Below are 15,150 nucleotides of genomic sequence, written 5' to 3'. Positions count from 1 at the left end.
GTGACGGAGAGCTCCGTATGGGGGGATTTACGACAGCGGGGGGGGGGGGGGCGTTTTACGCCGGCGGGCGGCGCTTTGCGGCGGCGCTTTCCGGCGTGAAGCCGCATCACGGTGAGGGCGGCCGGGCTGCGGCTCCCGGAGCGCCCGGGCGCTGATGCAGAAAATCAACAGGAACGTGGTCCTGGCGCTCCTGTCGCTGACTAGCCTGGTTTTCCTGCTCTTCCAGCTGTGCTATTACAAGTTCTACCTGTCGCAGAAGGTAAGAGAGGAAGCGCGCTGCCCCGCTTCTGGCTGCGTTTCCCCGCCGAGCGCTGTATGGGCGTTTGTATGTATTCCGGAATTCTGCCTCTGCCGCCGGAATTCCCTGGAGCCGCTGGGAACGCCGGCAGGGTGGGCGGGGGAGCCCAGGCCGGTGTCTGGTGTCACCGGTACAGTCGGGTTTGTGTTCCCAGCCTGGTATCCAAGTCACTGTGTCAGCCAGGGGCATCTGATTTTCTCCTGGAGGGAATGATGCCCCCGCCAGCTTGGAGCCGCCACGGCTTTTAACCCTCAACTCTCGTTGCTCGGTGATTTTTATTGACGCCGAAGTCGAACCGAGCGCTGTGTGAGGGCTCTGCCGAAGGAAGACAGCATCAGCTGACTGCAGGGTTTCCGACACTGGTGTTGCAGAGAGAAATCCCAACTTTTTCTTCAGTCGTCTTAGCCCTTTGTGACTCAGTGCTCTTAATGTGCCGGATGTCACAGACTAAATCCTGCTTTTATAGCTGGAATGCTGTTTGTTCCTCCTTTTATACCTGACCTGGAATGTTCAGGCAGACGATTTTCGGTAACAGCAAAAGAGGTGAATGTTACAGTAAATTAAATCCTCTGCTGGCTTCATAGTTTACAGTTGCAACCCCGACTCAACAAAGGAACTCCCTTTACTTTTACAGAAGAACCGTGTAGGTTTCAAAGTGTCCTGACTTGGTTTTTGGCTTTTCTTTCCTTATTAAGTGCAGTCAATGTCAGTGACAGGTGCTGCTGCAGCCTTCGACTTCCTTCTCACCGTTTCTGATTGTTAAAACAACAACTGAGAAATTCTTTGTGCTTTTGAAAAGCCAGAAGCTGAGCCATGAGCTGCCTTGACTCTCACGTGAATATGCTGTCTTTAAAACTGAGTTGTCCAGGATTACACCTGGAAGGACTGAGGCATAGCCCTGCTGTCTTTGCCCCTGTGGTATTTGCCTGACAGGGTTTGTCATCCTCCTATTTTACATTTACTGGCACATTGACTTGGAAACCTGAGGCCTCACCATGCAATCCTTGCATATCTGGAGGTCCCTGGGGCTTGTGTTGTCCTTCTAAATATACTTAAGCCAGAGCAGTTGTTTATGATTTCACATTCAGTGCTGTAGCTGAGTGACAGGAGGCCTAACCCCAGCCATAACCATAAAGTGGATAAAGCCCCCTGAATGTCATGTTAAGAAAGCAAGGATTCACCCAAAATTTTGGGTTTCTTTCTCCCTTCTCCTCCCCTTCTTATTATTTTGGTTTTTTTTAATAGAATGGAGCAGCTTTTTCCAAAGTCAGAGGAAGCCAGTCAGGCCAAGACAGCACTCGATGGGTATGTACAGTGTCACGGGTTCATGCAGCTCTTCCACAAGTCTCTGAGAGAGAGAACTCGCTTGGAACTGCCAGTTCAGGGTCCAGTTCTCTTCACTCTTCCCTGGGCACTTTCTGCTTTGAAAGACAAAGAGATACACTTTGTAACTTTGCTCGGTAAAGAGAGTATCAGAACATCAGTGTAAAGTAAACTTGAGAAACAGTTACAGCTTCACAACCTTTGCCAGTGCAGTGCTCAGTTGTGTTGTTAATGTTTCTGGAAGCAACACTTGTTCTTTCTGAGACAGAAGTGTTGATCCAGGGTTTTGTGTCTTTTCAGGCTGTCTATGGGAAAGATTGGCTGGTTTGCCGTGCAGCTTCTTTGTTAGTCTGAAACGGTCCTGGGTCGCCCAGTCCTCCTTTGCCCACTCCAGGTGTTTAATCTGCTCACTGTTCTGTGTTACCTGCTTGTGCTGGCTCGTAAAGCTCTTCCCAAGCAGGAAAAAGTCACATTTCATCATTTGCCAGCTTCTGCATTCCAGCCCTCATGACCAGTGCTGGGAGTGCCATTAGGTGCTGGAAATGGGATCTGTTTGTTGTGTCTTGCTTCCGGCTTGCGAGATTGAACGCCCACCCTGGGGAATCAGAAGCTCCGTTATCATATTTGTAGTTAGGGCTTGTTTGGAAACACTTTTGCAGAAGGCTTTTGTTAACTGATCTCCCAGTGGACAAACAGCACAGATGGTTAAGGAGAAGGATGTGCTGGGAGCTGGCTGCCTTTCCGATTGGATGCAATGTTGCTAATTAGCAGAATGGCCATTTAAAGGCCTGGTTTCTGCTGAGCAAGAGGGAAGGTGCTCTGGTTAAGAGCTGTCCCTGGAAATAATCCAAACTAGCTGCTCTGTGGACTGCTTGCTTGTGCCAGGAATGCCTTGCTATTCTTGGAGGTGACAGCCCTTGGAGGTGACACCCCTTGCAGCTGCCTACCAGGTGTGAGGTGTCATGCTCACAGGGGGCTTCCAGTCTGTGGGAAGAGTTCTTCTAAAGGTTTAACTTGCTCTTACGAGATCATTTGTGACAAAGGATGCTCCATGATCCTGCCAGGGACCTGCTGCACTCCAGGCTTTCCTCAGAGTCCCTGCAGTGATGTGCCCAAAATAATAAATTTGAAGACATTTCTCATGATGACTTGGCATCAAGGTCATGTCTTTCTAACATTATTTATGTTTTTTGACTTATTTAAGTTTCAACTGAAAGCATCTGTTTTCTTAGAGTATTGATGGCTTGGGGAAGGGGAAGCAGGTACTTTTGCCCAGTTTTTTTTCCTGTTCATCAGTCTGGTGTGTCAGTTTTAGTCACAGAAGTAATACGAGCACATCCCTTACCTTTCAGAAATCACTGTGAGGGTGGCCTTGCTTCTGCCTGTACTACACAGGTAATGCTGCTGCCAAAACTCTGTTGTTGACCCACATCCTGCCCTCGTGTTTTCACATCTGTCTGAAGCCAGAGCTTTAAAATCATTAAATTTAAATTTTACAGTTGAATACATTTAAGTAGCAGGGTGACTGTGACTGCTGTAAGAGGCTTCTGTGTACCATGGATGTTTAAATGTGCTTGATTAATGTTCTGCACTGGACCAAGTTAATAGCTCCTTGCATCAGGCACAGAACCCTTTTGCTACAGCTTTTAACACCGTATGCAGTGTTGAGTGCCCTGGGTAGACCAGAATCCAAATTCTGTGAGGCACTTGATCCTGCCTTCTCACTCAGTCTCACAACTGTTCATGGAAGTGAAGTGTACACTCAGAGGATGTGTATTGGGAGATAAGATTTTCTTCTTTCAGTGGGCTGGGGTTTCTTTCTGTTAAAGAGTTTTAATGCAAAGATGTGTTTCTGTCCTCTGTCAAACAGCATGTGGTTAGGAAGTTCCTAGGATTAATATCCAGTCACAATATTCCAGTGTATTTGATCGATCCTTTGATTTTGGGACTGGTTGATAAAGACATTGAGCAGATCAGAAGCTCTCCTGATGGCCTCAGCCCGGAATGCAAGTACTTCTGTGCTCCAAGAGACTTCACTACGTTTGCACTGCTGGACAAAACATGGAAACATGAAGTAAGTGCTTGTCTTCATTTTTGTGCTGTTCTTTGATGTTGTGACGTATTGCTTTCATGTTTGAATTCATGTGGTGGTAATATTTTAGGCAGAGGGATCTATGTTTTGAAGTAAAAGTTACCCATTTACTAGCCTGGATACAGTAAGAGTCATTTATAGCTAAAAGTTTTTAGAGGCTGTCTGCAATATTCAGAAAATCACTTGTAGTAAGAGTCCATGCCAAAAGGAAAGAAAGAAAGGAGGAAAGAAAGGAAGGAGGAGAACCTTGAGCCTACATGTAATGTAGGTGCAGCTGTTACAAATCTGGAGTTTGGGGACTTATGAAGAAGAAAATGCAGGTATTGATGTGACAAGTCTGGAAAAATTATCACAGTCTGCTGGTTTACATTTCTTTTAGCACATCCTTGTACTTAATACCATTTCACTCAAGGTGTTGGTATCACTGCTGCTCTGTGGTATTAGGAGATTTTTTAATGCGTGTGTTAAAAATAGAGGTGTAGCGCATGATGAAGGACAAAATTGAATCCAAAATTATTTCATCAATTAAGTGTAGTCTGGAAATATTTATTAGATTAATTTATACAGACTAAAGATACCAGTGGTAAACACCTTTTTTCTTCTTCTTTTTTTTTTTTTTTTTTAAATTAGAAAAAGCAGAAGACATTGAAATGGTCTGTGACTATTTCACTGAAGAACTTGAGTGAAGAGGGATGTCACTTGGGACCTGATCGGGCAGTTGTTTTGCTCATAGCTGTGAAGGAATTCAAGAAACTGAGAATAAAGTTGTGTGGCAGCACACTGAGATAAATCCATCTCCCCATTGCGTTGTGTCTCAGTGATAATTTCTGTATGATTCAGAGGAGAAGCTGATATGCTTATACAAAACATTTCAAGAGGGGAGATTGAAAGGTTCTTCAGATGCTGACTGGTTTTCTGGTTTTTTTTTTAATCAGTCAGAATTTAATTCCCTTTATTTGTGGAAATATGAAAGCCTGTTACCTAATGCAGCATTCAGTGTTTGGCGAGATTTATATTTGCCCCACTAAAGAAGGTTTTGGAGTAATCATTTTTGTATAGTGGTGTTGGTATTTAAGGACTTAGGAACACCAAGTTTGGTAGAAGAATAATTGCAGAGAATAGTTTGAGAATGCAGGGTAGGGTGCAAGGAACAAACCCAATCCATGCATGGCTTACAACCTTTATTTGTTGTTTTATTGGTGTTTGGAATTGCTTGTGGCTGCTGGTCTTCAAGCTCTTAGAAATTTTTGATTCATTTGTGCTGAAGTCTGATTAAAAAGTAGAAATGGGGAATGGTGTGAGTTAATAATAAGCATTTAGCATTCAATTTTGGTTTCTCTAATCTTTAGCCTGCTCTGCCTCCTGCCTCTCCCATTTTCAGGTGGGCCTTTTTAGAACTGCTGAGAAGATGGGGTTCCAGTGGCTAAAGATCATAAACAAGGACCCCCGCCTGGATGGGATGGATGACCTGTCTGGGGTGGAAATTCCCTTGCACTACATATTCAAACTGGCATCCCATGCCATTCACCTGGTGGTCTTCTATGAGAGGAGTGGCAATTTCCTCTGGCACGGACCCCTGAGACTCAAGAAACACATGGACAGAAAGTTTGTGCCTTTCCGGAAACTCCACTTTGGTCGCTACCCTGGAGCGTACGAAAAGTGAGTTCACAACAGGGAAAAGGAGAAAGTCATCGTGGCACCCTGAAAATGACTTCCTTTGTGTGTAAAACTATTCTCTTTCCTTAAGTCAGGTTATAAAATTCAGCTCATGTGGGATTCAGACTCCAAAAGTGCAGGCTTTGAGAACATAGTTTCTGAGAAAATGAGGAAAGTATTGAGATGTTTCACAGGTCAAAAGAAATCTGTTAAACTTTTTCCCTTAATTTGATCCTGTTCTTTCGTCCTTTTAAAATGTGGAATCTGTATGGGATATGTGCCTACACGTTTGAAGTAAACTGTGTAAGCTGTTGAATAATCCCACTTCAATCGTTATGAAGGCTGAACAGCTTTTAATTTTTAAAAGCAAATAGCCTCAAAGTACAGGGTAAAATTTGATTCTTAAGTGCATCTCAAACAACCAAACAGGCTGAATTTTAGAAAGCACTGAACAACATCTTTGAACAAATTCAAGTCATGAGTCAGTAAAGCGATCAATGATCTGACAGACTAACTTGGGGTTTGGAGGTGTAGGAGTTCTTTTTAAACAAAATTTTGAAATGTATAGGGAATTTGTCGAAGCTCTTGTTGCTTTTTTTGTTTATAATTGGTTTTGGCTGTATTTGGACAGCAGAGTCACTGCCAGTAGTGTGCATTAAGACTATAACCCAAGTTAAAGGAAAAAGTGCCGTGTGGTTTGTAAAGGAATTAAATGGGGTAATGTATTATCTTTCTTTCCTTGCAGGCCAGAACTTCTGCTTGTTTCCATTGATGACTTAAAAGTTCAAATTCCAAAAAATCCGTCCAGTTTTCTAGAGGAGATGTCCCACTCTAGATTTCTTGAATGTAGGTACAGAGAAGCTCGGGCTTTCTTTCAGGTTAGTGGTAACCAGGTGGTGTCTCTGCGATGAAATGTGTGTTTTCACTGATTGACCCAAACCTAAGAACAGCTCACTGGTGTTTTTTGACCTGAATGGGACTGTTCACATGCACAAAGCTGAATACAATCCTTGATTCTGTTCCAAAGAGTTTGCTAAGTGGTAATGAAAGCAGAACTTTACCTGGAGATCATGGCCTTTTTTTTTTTTTCACTTGTAAGCACATTTTTTTCCAAGAGGGAGCCAACATATCCATAGTTCTTACACAGCCTTACTGTTAAATGGATCTCATGTAAATAAAACTGAGATCTTCTGTATCTTCATGGCTGAAAACTTTCCTTATGGCAATCTTCAAAGTTTTGAGTAGTGTTTCATTTCACATTTTTTGAGCCATGTCCTGCAGTTCCATATTCCTCGTTTGGCGTATTTGAAATGGTCACATTCCAAAGTGACTTATTTAGCTGCTTTTCTGACTGTGTAAGCTAATGTTTTATTCAGAGAATTATTTTTAGAATTTTGCTACCTGATTTAGCAGATAGAACAGTCTCTGCTGCAGTGTGGGGAGCATTTTGTCCTAACTTGAAAAAGGCACGAGATATAAACTGACCAAGAGTTCACAGTTAAGACTGCAGAGTTAGAGTCAGGCCACTGAATCTGAGCCATCTCTGAGTTCATGGAAGGGCGAAAAGGACACTGGAGGCTCCATTCCTCAGTCTTTCAGGTGCTGGGGAAAGGGAGGACCACTCCTGTTCAGTCTAGTAGGCTGTAGATCCCTGTTTGTGTAGCAGGAGGGTCACAAGGGCATCCATGTGTTGTCCCTTCATGTGCAAAAGACAGGAAAGTATGTTCCACTTCAGTCTCCAGGCAGAAATCACCACAGGCAGAGAAAATGTGCCCATGAATGTTTTTTGAACTTTGCTGGAGCTTTGACACTGAGATAGGCAGCTGGCACCTGTTTTGAAAAGTTCATTTTGGCTGCTTGTTGCCCTAAAGCTCTTAAAGGAATCCTTTACAAAGCTGCGTGGTTGTTCCTTTGTTAGAACTGGTCGTGTTTGCGCAGGCTTCCGTGATGGTTTTGGCTTTGCATGGACAGCAGACCTTGCTGCAGTTGCGTCTAGAAGATTTTTGTGTTCTCACAGTTTCTTCTCCTTGGCAGTTTCCCGTAAAACTTAACACCCAATTCTGTCACTTGGTGGCGCCAAATAAATTGATCATGGAGTTCTGGAGGTTGGAAAAGCCTTGATGTGCTGGCAGGGACTGAATCTGTCCATGTGTTCCCCTTGGGACTTCGGGAATTGACTTCAGCATATGCAGAACAAGGGCTCACCCGTGTTGCTGCCAAGTGCTGAGAATCAGTGTCTAATACCTATTTTCTTATTCTAGTCTACTGTTAATTTGCATTCTGATGATTTGGAAAAAAAGGAAGGTTGGTGATTCAGAGTTTTGATTTTAACTTGTCATTCCAGTGCATGTTCTGAAAATGGGCTATGTATGTGAAAACAGGTATTAGTTAAATAAATTTTTAAAGATCCTTTTCTCCTAGGACGGTGAGAAAAATGAAGCGGCAAGTAACTTCCTTACTCTTGCCTTGCAGCTGTATCCTGATGATGCCTCTCTTGATGCAGTGGAATTCAGGAAAAAGGCAAAATCCTTGCTTCATCTGGCTGCCCTGACACTGAATAACTTGGGAGTAAAGTTCTGGCTGAGCAGTGGAACGTGTCTCGGTAAAACATTTGTGTTGTGTTGCGTTTTTAAACTCATCTGAAACTTTAAACACTTCATCCTCCGTTGCTTGTGATGTCAGCAGAGGCCAAACGTACTGGGTTGGAAGGTAATAACTGTACTGAAATAGGCCTTTTTGCTCCTGAAAAAAAGCTTTTTCTTTAGAAATCTGGGCCGTGGAGATGCTGGGCAAATTTCCAGTGAAGCATTTGGTGTTGTTAGCAATTACCTGTGTTGTATTCATCACTGCTGCGAAGTAATCAACAGTTCCCTAATTTGTGTGACGTGGAATTCACTGAAGTGCCAGTTGGAAAACTCAATGATGAGCACATATTTCTGCTGTCCATGTACACTCTAACCCTGTTTTACTTCCCATGCAATTTGATGCTTATCACTGACTTCTAAAATACAGTTTACATTTATTTACTTTCTTTAAAAAACAAACTTTTAATAAAATAGTGCATTTGAGTAGGTAATGCAAGTTTTCAGTTCTGCTGAAGGTAGAAGTAGTGTCTTATCACTGGTGAGGATTCCTTTGTTATTGAAACAGTTTGTGAAAACTCGTGTGTGCACATTTGGCTTGTATTTATTTAATCCTAGGGAATATAATTTTCTGAATGAGCAGTTACTAAAAGCTGCCTTAATGAAACAGACAAAAGGGTGTCCCACTTCTTGTCTCTCTGCTTTGCAGTGGTGACTGAAAGATGATTAACATTTTGGATGCAGTATAAAACAATAGTTGGAAATCAGAAGCACAGCTGTGGCTGTGTAGCTGTTCATTGCTGATTAGTTTTGGGCCCAGATAAAGAATATTTTTTTTTTTTTATATAAATGCATTTAAATTAGAAAACTGAAGATATTTTATATTTTTTTTCTCTTGCATTCTTGGCTTTCTGAGAGGAGAGAGATGACTATAAGTGCAGTAATACTTGTTTTCTTTGATGTGATTCATTCCATACTAAAGAAAGGCAGAAGTCTTGTTTATGGCCTCAGCCAAAGACTTCTGCCTGGTGATCTTAGGACAGTTCATTTTTGTGTTGCTTTGGTTCTGTTGAATTCATGTTCCTGAATTAAGTGCTTTGGGATTTTTCTGGTTTATTTTTTCCCCCACAGGCTGGTATAGACAGTGCAATGTCATTCCTCACAGCAAAGATGTGGATTTGGGAATCTTTATAAGGGACTACAAAGCAGATATCATTCCAGCCTTCCAGAAAGCTGGGTTGCCACTGAAGCACAAATTTGGCAAGGTACATAGATAATGAACATTTTACTCGGTGTGTCTTTCTGTAGGTTTGTAACTTTGAGTTCAGTTGCAGAAGTGTTTAAAAAGTTTAAAAATAACGCAGAATTAGTGTGTTTTCTTCAGTTAGAATAGAAGTCACCCTGTATATCTCATGAAAATAAATTTTGTTTTCTGCTGACAAATTGCTTTGTATTTTTATGTTAGATACAGTGTGTATTTTTGTCTTCCAGGTGGAAGACAGCTTGGAACTCTCCTTTCAGGGAGAAGATGATGTGAAACTTGATATTTTTTTCTTCTATGAAGAGGATGACCACATATGGAATGGAGGAACTCAGGCCAAGTCGGGCAAGAAATTTAAGTAAGAGCTGATTTGTACTACTAATAGGAAAGAAATTGAACAGGCTAGTTTTCACTGATGGCATTTTGTGTGCTGTTGCCTAGCAAAGTCTGTGCTCTTTGTGGAAATGTGGATGTCAGAGGGGAATCAGTGGAGATTCTGCACTCTGAGACCAGTGAAGCAGAGAGAGAGCAGTCCTGTGCCTTACTAGAGAGTAAATGGCAGATCTCTTGTGAAATCAAGAGCAGGGCTGGTGTATCATGTATCAGGCAGATCTTATCTGACTGTGACAGGCTCCCAGTTACATAAACACCCAAGATGAGAAAAAGTCTTTAAAACAGTATTTATTGCAAAACCTAATTTTGCAGTAGAAGATTAATCCTTCTGTCTTGATGAAGAAATATTATGGCAAAAAGCCTCAACTCTTCTTGCACAGTAAAACTCACAAGTTGGGATTTTGAGGTAGCAATTTGGAATATTGGGTTGGCTGCAGTGTTGTGACAGCAAAGCAGATGATTCCTGCAGGCCTTACTCTTCATGTTCTGGAAATGGAATTTTGAATAGGATCCCATGTTTCTTGTTTTACCCCTTTCAGTATTAAATCAGCAAACAAGCTTCCTAATCGACTCAGCAAACTGAATATACGTTTTGACAATTAGATTTATTTCCATCACCCAACTTCACTCAGAAGGAGATAGCTGCAGACTAGTTGAAAACCTTGTTGGCTTCTATAGGATTTCATTATCTTTCATATTTTGCTTGAAATGTATTTGTTCATATATAGCTAATGAGAATTTAGTGAGCACTGTCATCCAGTTGGAGATAATGTCCAAATCCTTGTCTTCATTATCTTTGTTCTGAAGCGATAAATAAAGACTGGGAAAGATACTTTGATAACCAGATTCAAAAGGCACATTTAGAAATGGACTAAAGGAAGAGCTCTTGGAATATCCCCACAGAAAATGTGCTGTGTAGCAGAGTTTTTTTTTTTTAGAATACAGCAGCAGTTCCAGTTTTCTTGTGTGATGCTTTCTGAAAAGCAATCTGACCAATAAATTCCTTTCCTTTTCTTTGTGCTTCTGTTGCATCTAAATTGCCGTTGCTGTTTCCATGCCAATGGAGTTGACATGCTCCTTCAAAATTCCACTGTAGCATCAAACCTTGGATACTTGAGAGATGTTTTTCCCCTGTTCCTTTGGTAATGACTTGTCCAAGACATGAGATTAGGGGGTAAATGTGACCATGTGCTGAACTCCAGCTTCTCTATCATTGGATATTACAGCTCTTTTGGAGCTCCAGCTTTCACAAAACTCTCTCCTTTTCTTGTAGCTTCGTACTTATTTTTGGTGGTAGCTTTTTAAAAGTACCAAACGTGGCTTTCTAGTTCAATGAGAATCAGATAATAACTTTGCTTAGGCATACCATCATAAGGAAGCCAAGCCTCTTTTTCTGAGCTGGTGTTTCTTAGTTTGATGCATACAGAAAAGGAGCAGGAAAAACTGGTTGTTTACCACCATAAAAGCCCTGAGCCAGGACAGAACGTAGCTGTTCAGAATCCTTACCCAAGTAATGCCAAACACATCCTCAGAAAGTAGAAAAGAGATCCAGCTTTTGTTACTGTGAGATGTGAGAGCATTTGGCGTGATTAATCTGAATCTGTGCAACACCAGAATGACCCTCAGTTTTGCTCAGTCTTCAGCCCTATTAGAATTTTGGAGGGAGGCAAAAGTGAGGAGGTCAGTCAGAAGAGAAGTGATTGGTCATGCTGAGTTCTAAATCCACTCTAGCAATTTAAAAGAAATCTCACCAGCTGATTATGTAGTAGAGATGTTGATTGCTACTAGATCGTCAGGGAGAAGGGTAGGAGTTCTCTTCTAAGATTAAAACTGAAAGGTAAAAGATGTTTTCTTCAGGAAGTTAAATATTTGCACAGGCGTACTTTCTATACATCTAAAACGGTGGAGAACTAAAGCATTTCTCATAGAGTCCCTAAAATATTTCTCAGAGTTATTTTTAGCCTCTGTTTCCTTGGAGAGCTGGTGTCTAACCCTCACAGTCTGGCTGTGTGGTTTACATTTATTTCCATGTGCACAAACACTTCCTCAGCATTCCTGACACAAGCATATGAGTCCTCCTGATATTGTCTTGGAGTTGCAACAGTTGAGGCTTCTTGTTTGCAAAATTAATACTGGACAGTTGCATTCTCCAGCAGAAAATGAGTATCTACAAAAACTGAGTCTGGGAATCAAATCCACGCTGTTTGCTTTAATCCTTAAAGTGAGTTAATTCTGTAGGTTTTTAACAGAGAGGACTTTGTGTAAGAATTTAGTTTAATCAGTAGTCTCTGGATATATATACAAAAAATGCGTGATCACTTTGTTCTTTCCCTCCACTTAAGGCATAAAGCAAAATTATTTTATTTCTCATATTGTTTGCTCAGACCTTAGAAATAAAATTCACTTCATGCTTACAAGAACACGGGGGCAGTTCTAGTTCATCATACAAATGCACAAACCTTTTACAAAAGGACAAAGCGCTTATGGTTTCATTTTAACCTGTGAAAAGGAATTTTAGGATGACTTTTTTTTTGTGTGTGGAAGTCTTCAGAACTTCAGAAGTGGGAGTGATCCTCTGCAGGAATAGTAGGTAGACTTTGGTGTTGTTTAGCACCTCAACTCTGATACTTCTATAGGATGTCATTCTGGTGAAGCTGCGAAATTTACCTGTGAACTGCCACTGCTGTAAGCATGTATCACCCTCTTGACACCTTTCTATAAAGGGTCACTGTTAAATCCCGTTTGGAACTGGCAGGGTCTAACCTATAGGTGGCAGAATGATATGTGCACAAGCAACAAAAGAATTAGAAATGCTCCTTCCTAAGCACACGAGGCAAATGTTCACCCGTTACTGTTGGTAACACCCTTGTCCACTGTGTAGGAGAAAAAACAGTATAAATGTAACATGGCCACTCTCTGCAGCTGCTTGCTTTCTCCTTGAACTTAGAGATGCATTCTAGCCTTCTGCCAGTGACCATGCCCTTTTGTTCTGGCACAGGTATCTCTTTCCCAAGTTTACTCTGTGCTGGACTGAATTTGTGGAGCTCAAGGTCCATGTGCCCTGTGAAACCCTGCAGTATGTGGAGGCCAACTACGGCCCAGAGTGGAAGGTGCCGGTGAAGATGTGGGACTGGAAGAGTTCACCCTCCAACGTGCAGGACAATGGAGTCTGGCCTGTTGATGAGTGGGATGATGTCATCCAAATCTACTGACCCCTAGCTGCTGACAGAGTCTGTCACCAGAACTGTCACTTTGTGATTTCCCAGTGCCCAAAGGCATTGACATCTGTTCCCTTTGTAACGCCTTGTGTGTTTCCTAAGGAGACATTTACCTGCCTTTGCTTAACAGGTATTTTCTTCAACTTCATCGTGCTTTTTCCAGGTGGTTAAAGGAGAAGATGAAAAGCAACTGGAGGGAAGGGAAGCTGAAAGGAAAGCTGCTGCACAAAGGGAGTAGAGAGGACTGCAGTGGACTTACGGGCAGTTGACTGTTTAAATGTAAACAGTGGCCAGGTGGCTTCGACATTCCTGGGATCATCAAAACCTTCAGACTGTTCAATTCTCAAGCTTGAGAGAAGGTTAGGATGGGAGAATCTCAGAGAAGTTCCTCTTTTTTCAACGGAGATTGTGTGACTGTTTAACTTCAAAACACCAGAGTTACGAGTACCTCAGATGTGCTTGATTTGGGACTGATACATCCCTACCATGTGCAAGGGGTTGCTCTGGGGAGTGGAATGTTTCTGTTGCACAGGAGCCATGGGACCACCTGCTTTACATCTAGGAGGTATCTGGTAATGGTGTAACACTAAATGAATGGAAGGAGAAACTATCCACACTGGACATTTTTCAGTTTGCTCTTTTCTTCTCTAAGAATGTGAAGGTGCATGCTGCTGGGATGGCTTCCCCATGAAAAAAAATAAAAGTCTGGTTTAATGTCCCAGTTCTCGTGTTCTCCCTGTAAAAGGTTTGACTGATTTTTAGAAAATTACAGCTATCCCTGCTTTCCTGCAAGTAGGTAGAAATGGGGGTTATTCATAGTTTTCTGTTTCACAGAACAGTCTTCTCTCTATGGAAAAGGAGAAATGTGTACAAATACCAACTGTTCATGAAATTTGCAGCAGCAATCCTGCCAGTCCTGTCAGTTTCAGTTTCTCCTGCCACTGAAATACTGGAGTAAATTATTCAGCTTCTGGCAACAACTTGTCAGGCTGGCTCTTGGAGTTGCATGGTAACTTTGTTAGCTCTGCCTGGTTAAGAAGAGAGAGATGTAAATTCCTGCTAACACGATTCACTTGCTAAAGTAACCACAACATCATAGGGGATAATTTCTCAGGTAGAATTTTTTGGTACTTTTTTCTTAGGATGGAAAAAAAAAGAGAATGTCCTTGTGGTTTCCATGTTCATAACTCTGTTGTCCTGAACTTCGCAGTGTAATAACACGCAGTAAGCCTGCGAGTTTCTCAGATGTGATAAATGTTTAAGAGTGAAAGAAGAGATGCTCTCAGAAAATTATAATCTGTCAATTTTTGACTGTGTAGATGAAAAGACTGATGGGAAAAAAAAAAAAAAAGCATGTCCCTGAAAGGGAGGATGTCTTGAATGGGTGATTATACCTGTAAGGTATTCTTCAGGTTAAAATGTTTTCTCTTCAGAAGATTCAAGTGTGTATTTAACACTGATTAAAAGGGGAGTCTAATTTGCAACTCAAGATGCTGTTTCATCCTTTGTTTGGTCATCTTGGGCAGCATTTAACAGACTTCACTGCAATTACCATGACATAATGCACAGAGGAAAGTCCTGAAATGTTTCTTACACTGCTTATTGACTGCTTGTCTTTGAGCTTTTATTTTTCAATAAATAGTCAGAATAAAGTAGATGCCCACATGTAGGGGAAAGGATCCTTTACTTGCACAAACAGATTGCACATTGCACATCTCCTGTCACTCTCTGTGCAGTGCTCTAGCCACAGATTTCCTGCTTGGACGCAGGTTGGGTCCCAAGGAGAGGTGTGAACATCATAGAACTGCTGCTGTTTGAAGGCACAGCAGGAGGCTGAAGCCTTACCATTCCCACAGGAACAGACAGATTGAGGTGTGTTCCTTTTAGGTTCTCCAGAATTGCCTCACCTGAAATGGATTCTTAATTCTGTGTTACCTTCTTAACTTACTAACTGCCTTCATTTTGGGAGTGGTCTGCAGAGGAGGGCAATTCCTAAATTCTCCTAATGGTCTTAAGTGGCCATATGCGGAGTCCCTTGACTTTACTGTAGCAAACAAGGTTTTTCATGTTATTTATGTGCTGTTAAAGATGGAAAAGTGTTCAAAGCTCCAGAATAATGGCAAGGAAAGATCGAAGAAATAGCATTGCCTGAAGAGAAGGGACCATAAAAAGACCATGTTCAAAAGCCATAAAAGATGGTTATAAAAAAAGGAAGGGATGTGTGTGCTCCCTATCCATGGGTGGTAGGAAATAGAAGTAAATGGGAGGAATGCAAATTGATCCACCTGCATAGAAACTGGAGTATTTTACCTGTGGAAATGTGTAAA

At 41.8% G+C, this 15,150-nt stretch overlaps 1 protein-coding gene across 1 annotated transcript; it reads left to right on the top strand.

Moving 5' to 3' along the window:
• Positions 1 to 65: 65 nt before the first annotated feature.
• On the top strand, positions 66 to 14,312 carry FKTN (fukutin). The gene is made up of 9 exons (XM_039567413.1): positions 66 to 259; positions 1,544 to 1,603; positions 3,492 to 3,695; positions 5,095 to 5,372; positions 6,115 to 6,247; positions 7,842 to 7,971; positions 9,083 to 9,216; positions 9,443 to 9,570; positions 12,604 to 14,312. The coding sequence occupies exons 1-9, from the start codon at positions 155 to 157 to the stop codon at positions 12,815 to 12,817; spliced, it is 1,386 nt and encodes a 461-aa protein (XP_039423347.1). The 5' UTR covers positions 66 to 154; the 3' UTR covers positions 12,818 to 14,312.
• Positions 14,313 to 15,150: the final 838 nt, after the last annotated feature.

The sequence above is a fragment of the Corvus cornix genome, chromosome Z, assembly GCF_000738735.6.
Source record: "Corvus cornix cornix isolate S_Up_H32 chromosome Z, ASM73873v5, whole genome shotgun sequence".
Lineage (NCBI taxonomy): Eukaryota > Metazoa > Chordata > Aves > Passeriformes > Corvidae > Corvus > Corvus cornix.
Note: the sequence above shows the minus strand (reverse complement) of the source record. Positions and strands in the feature narration are given on the sequence as shown.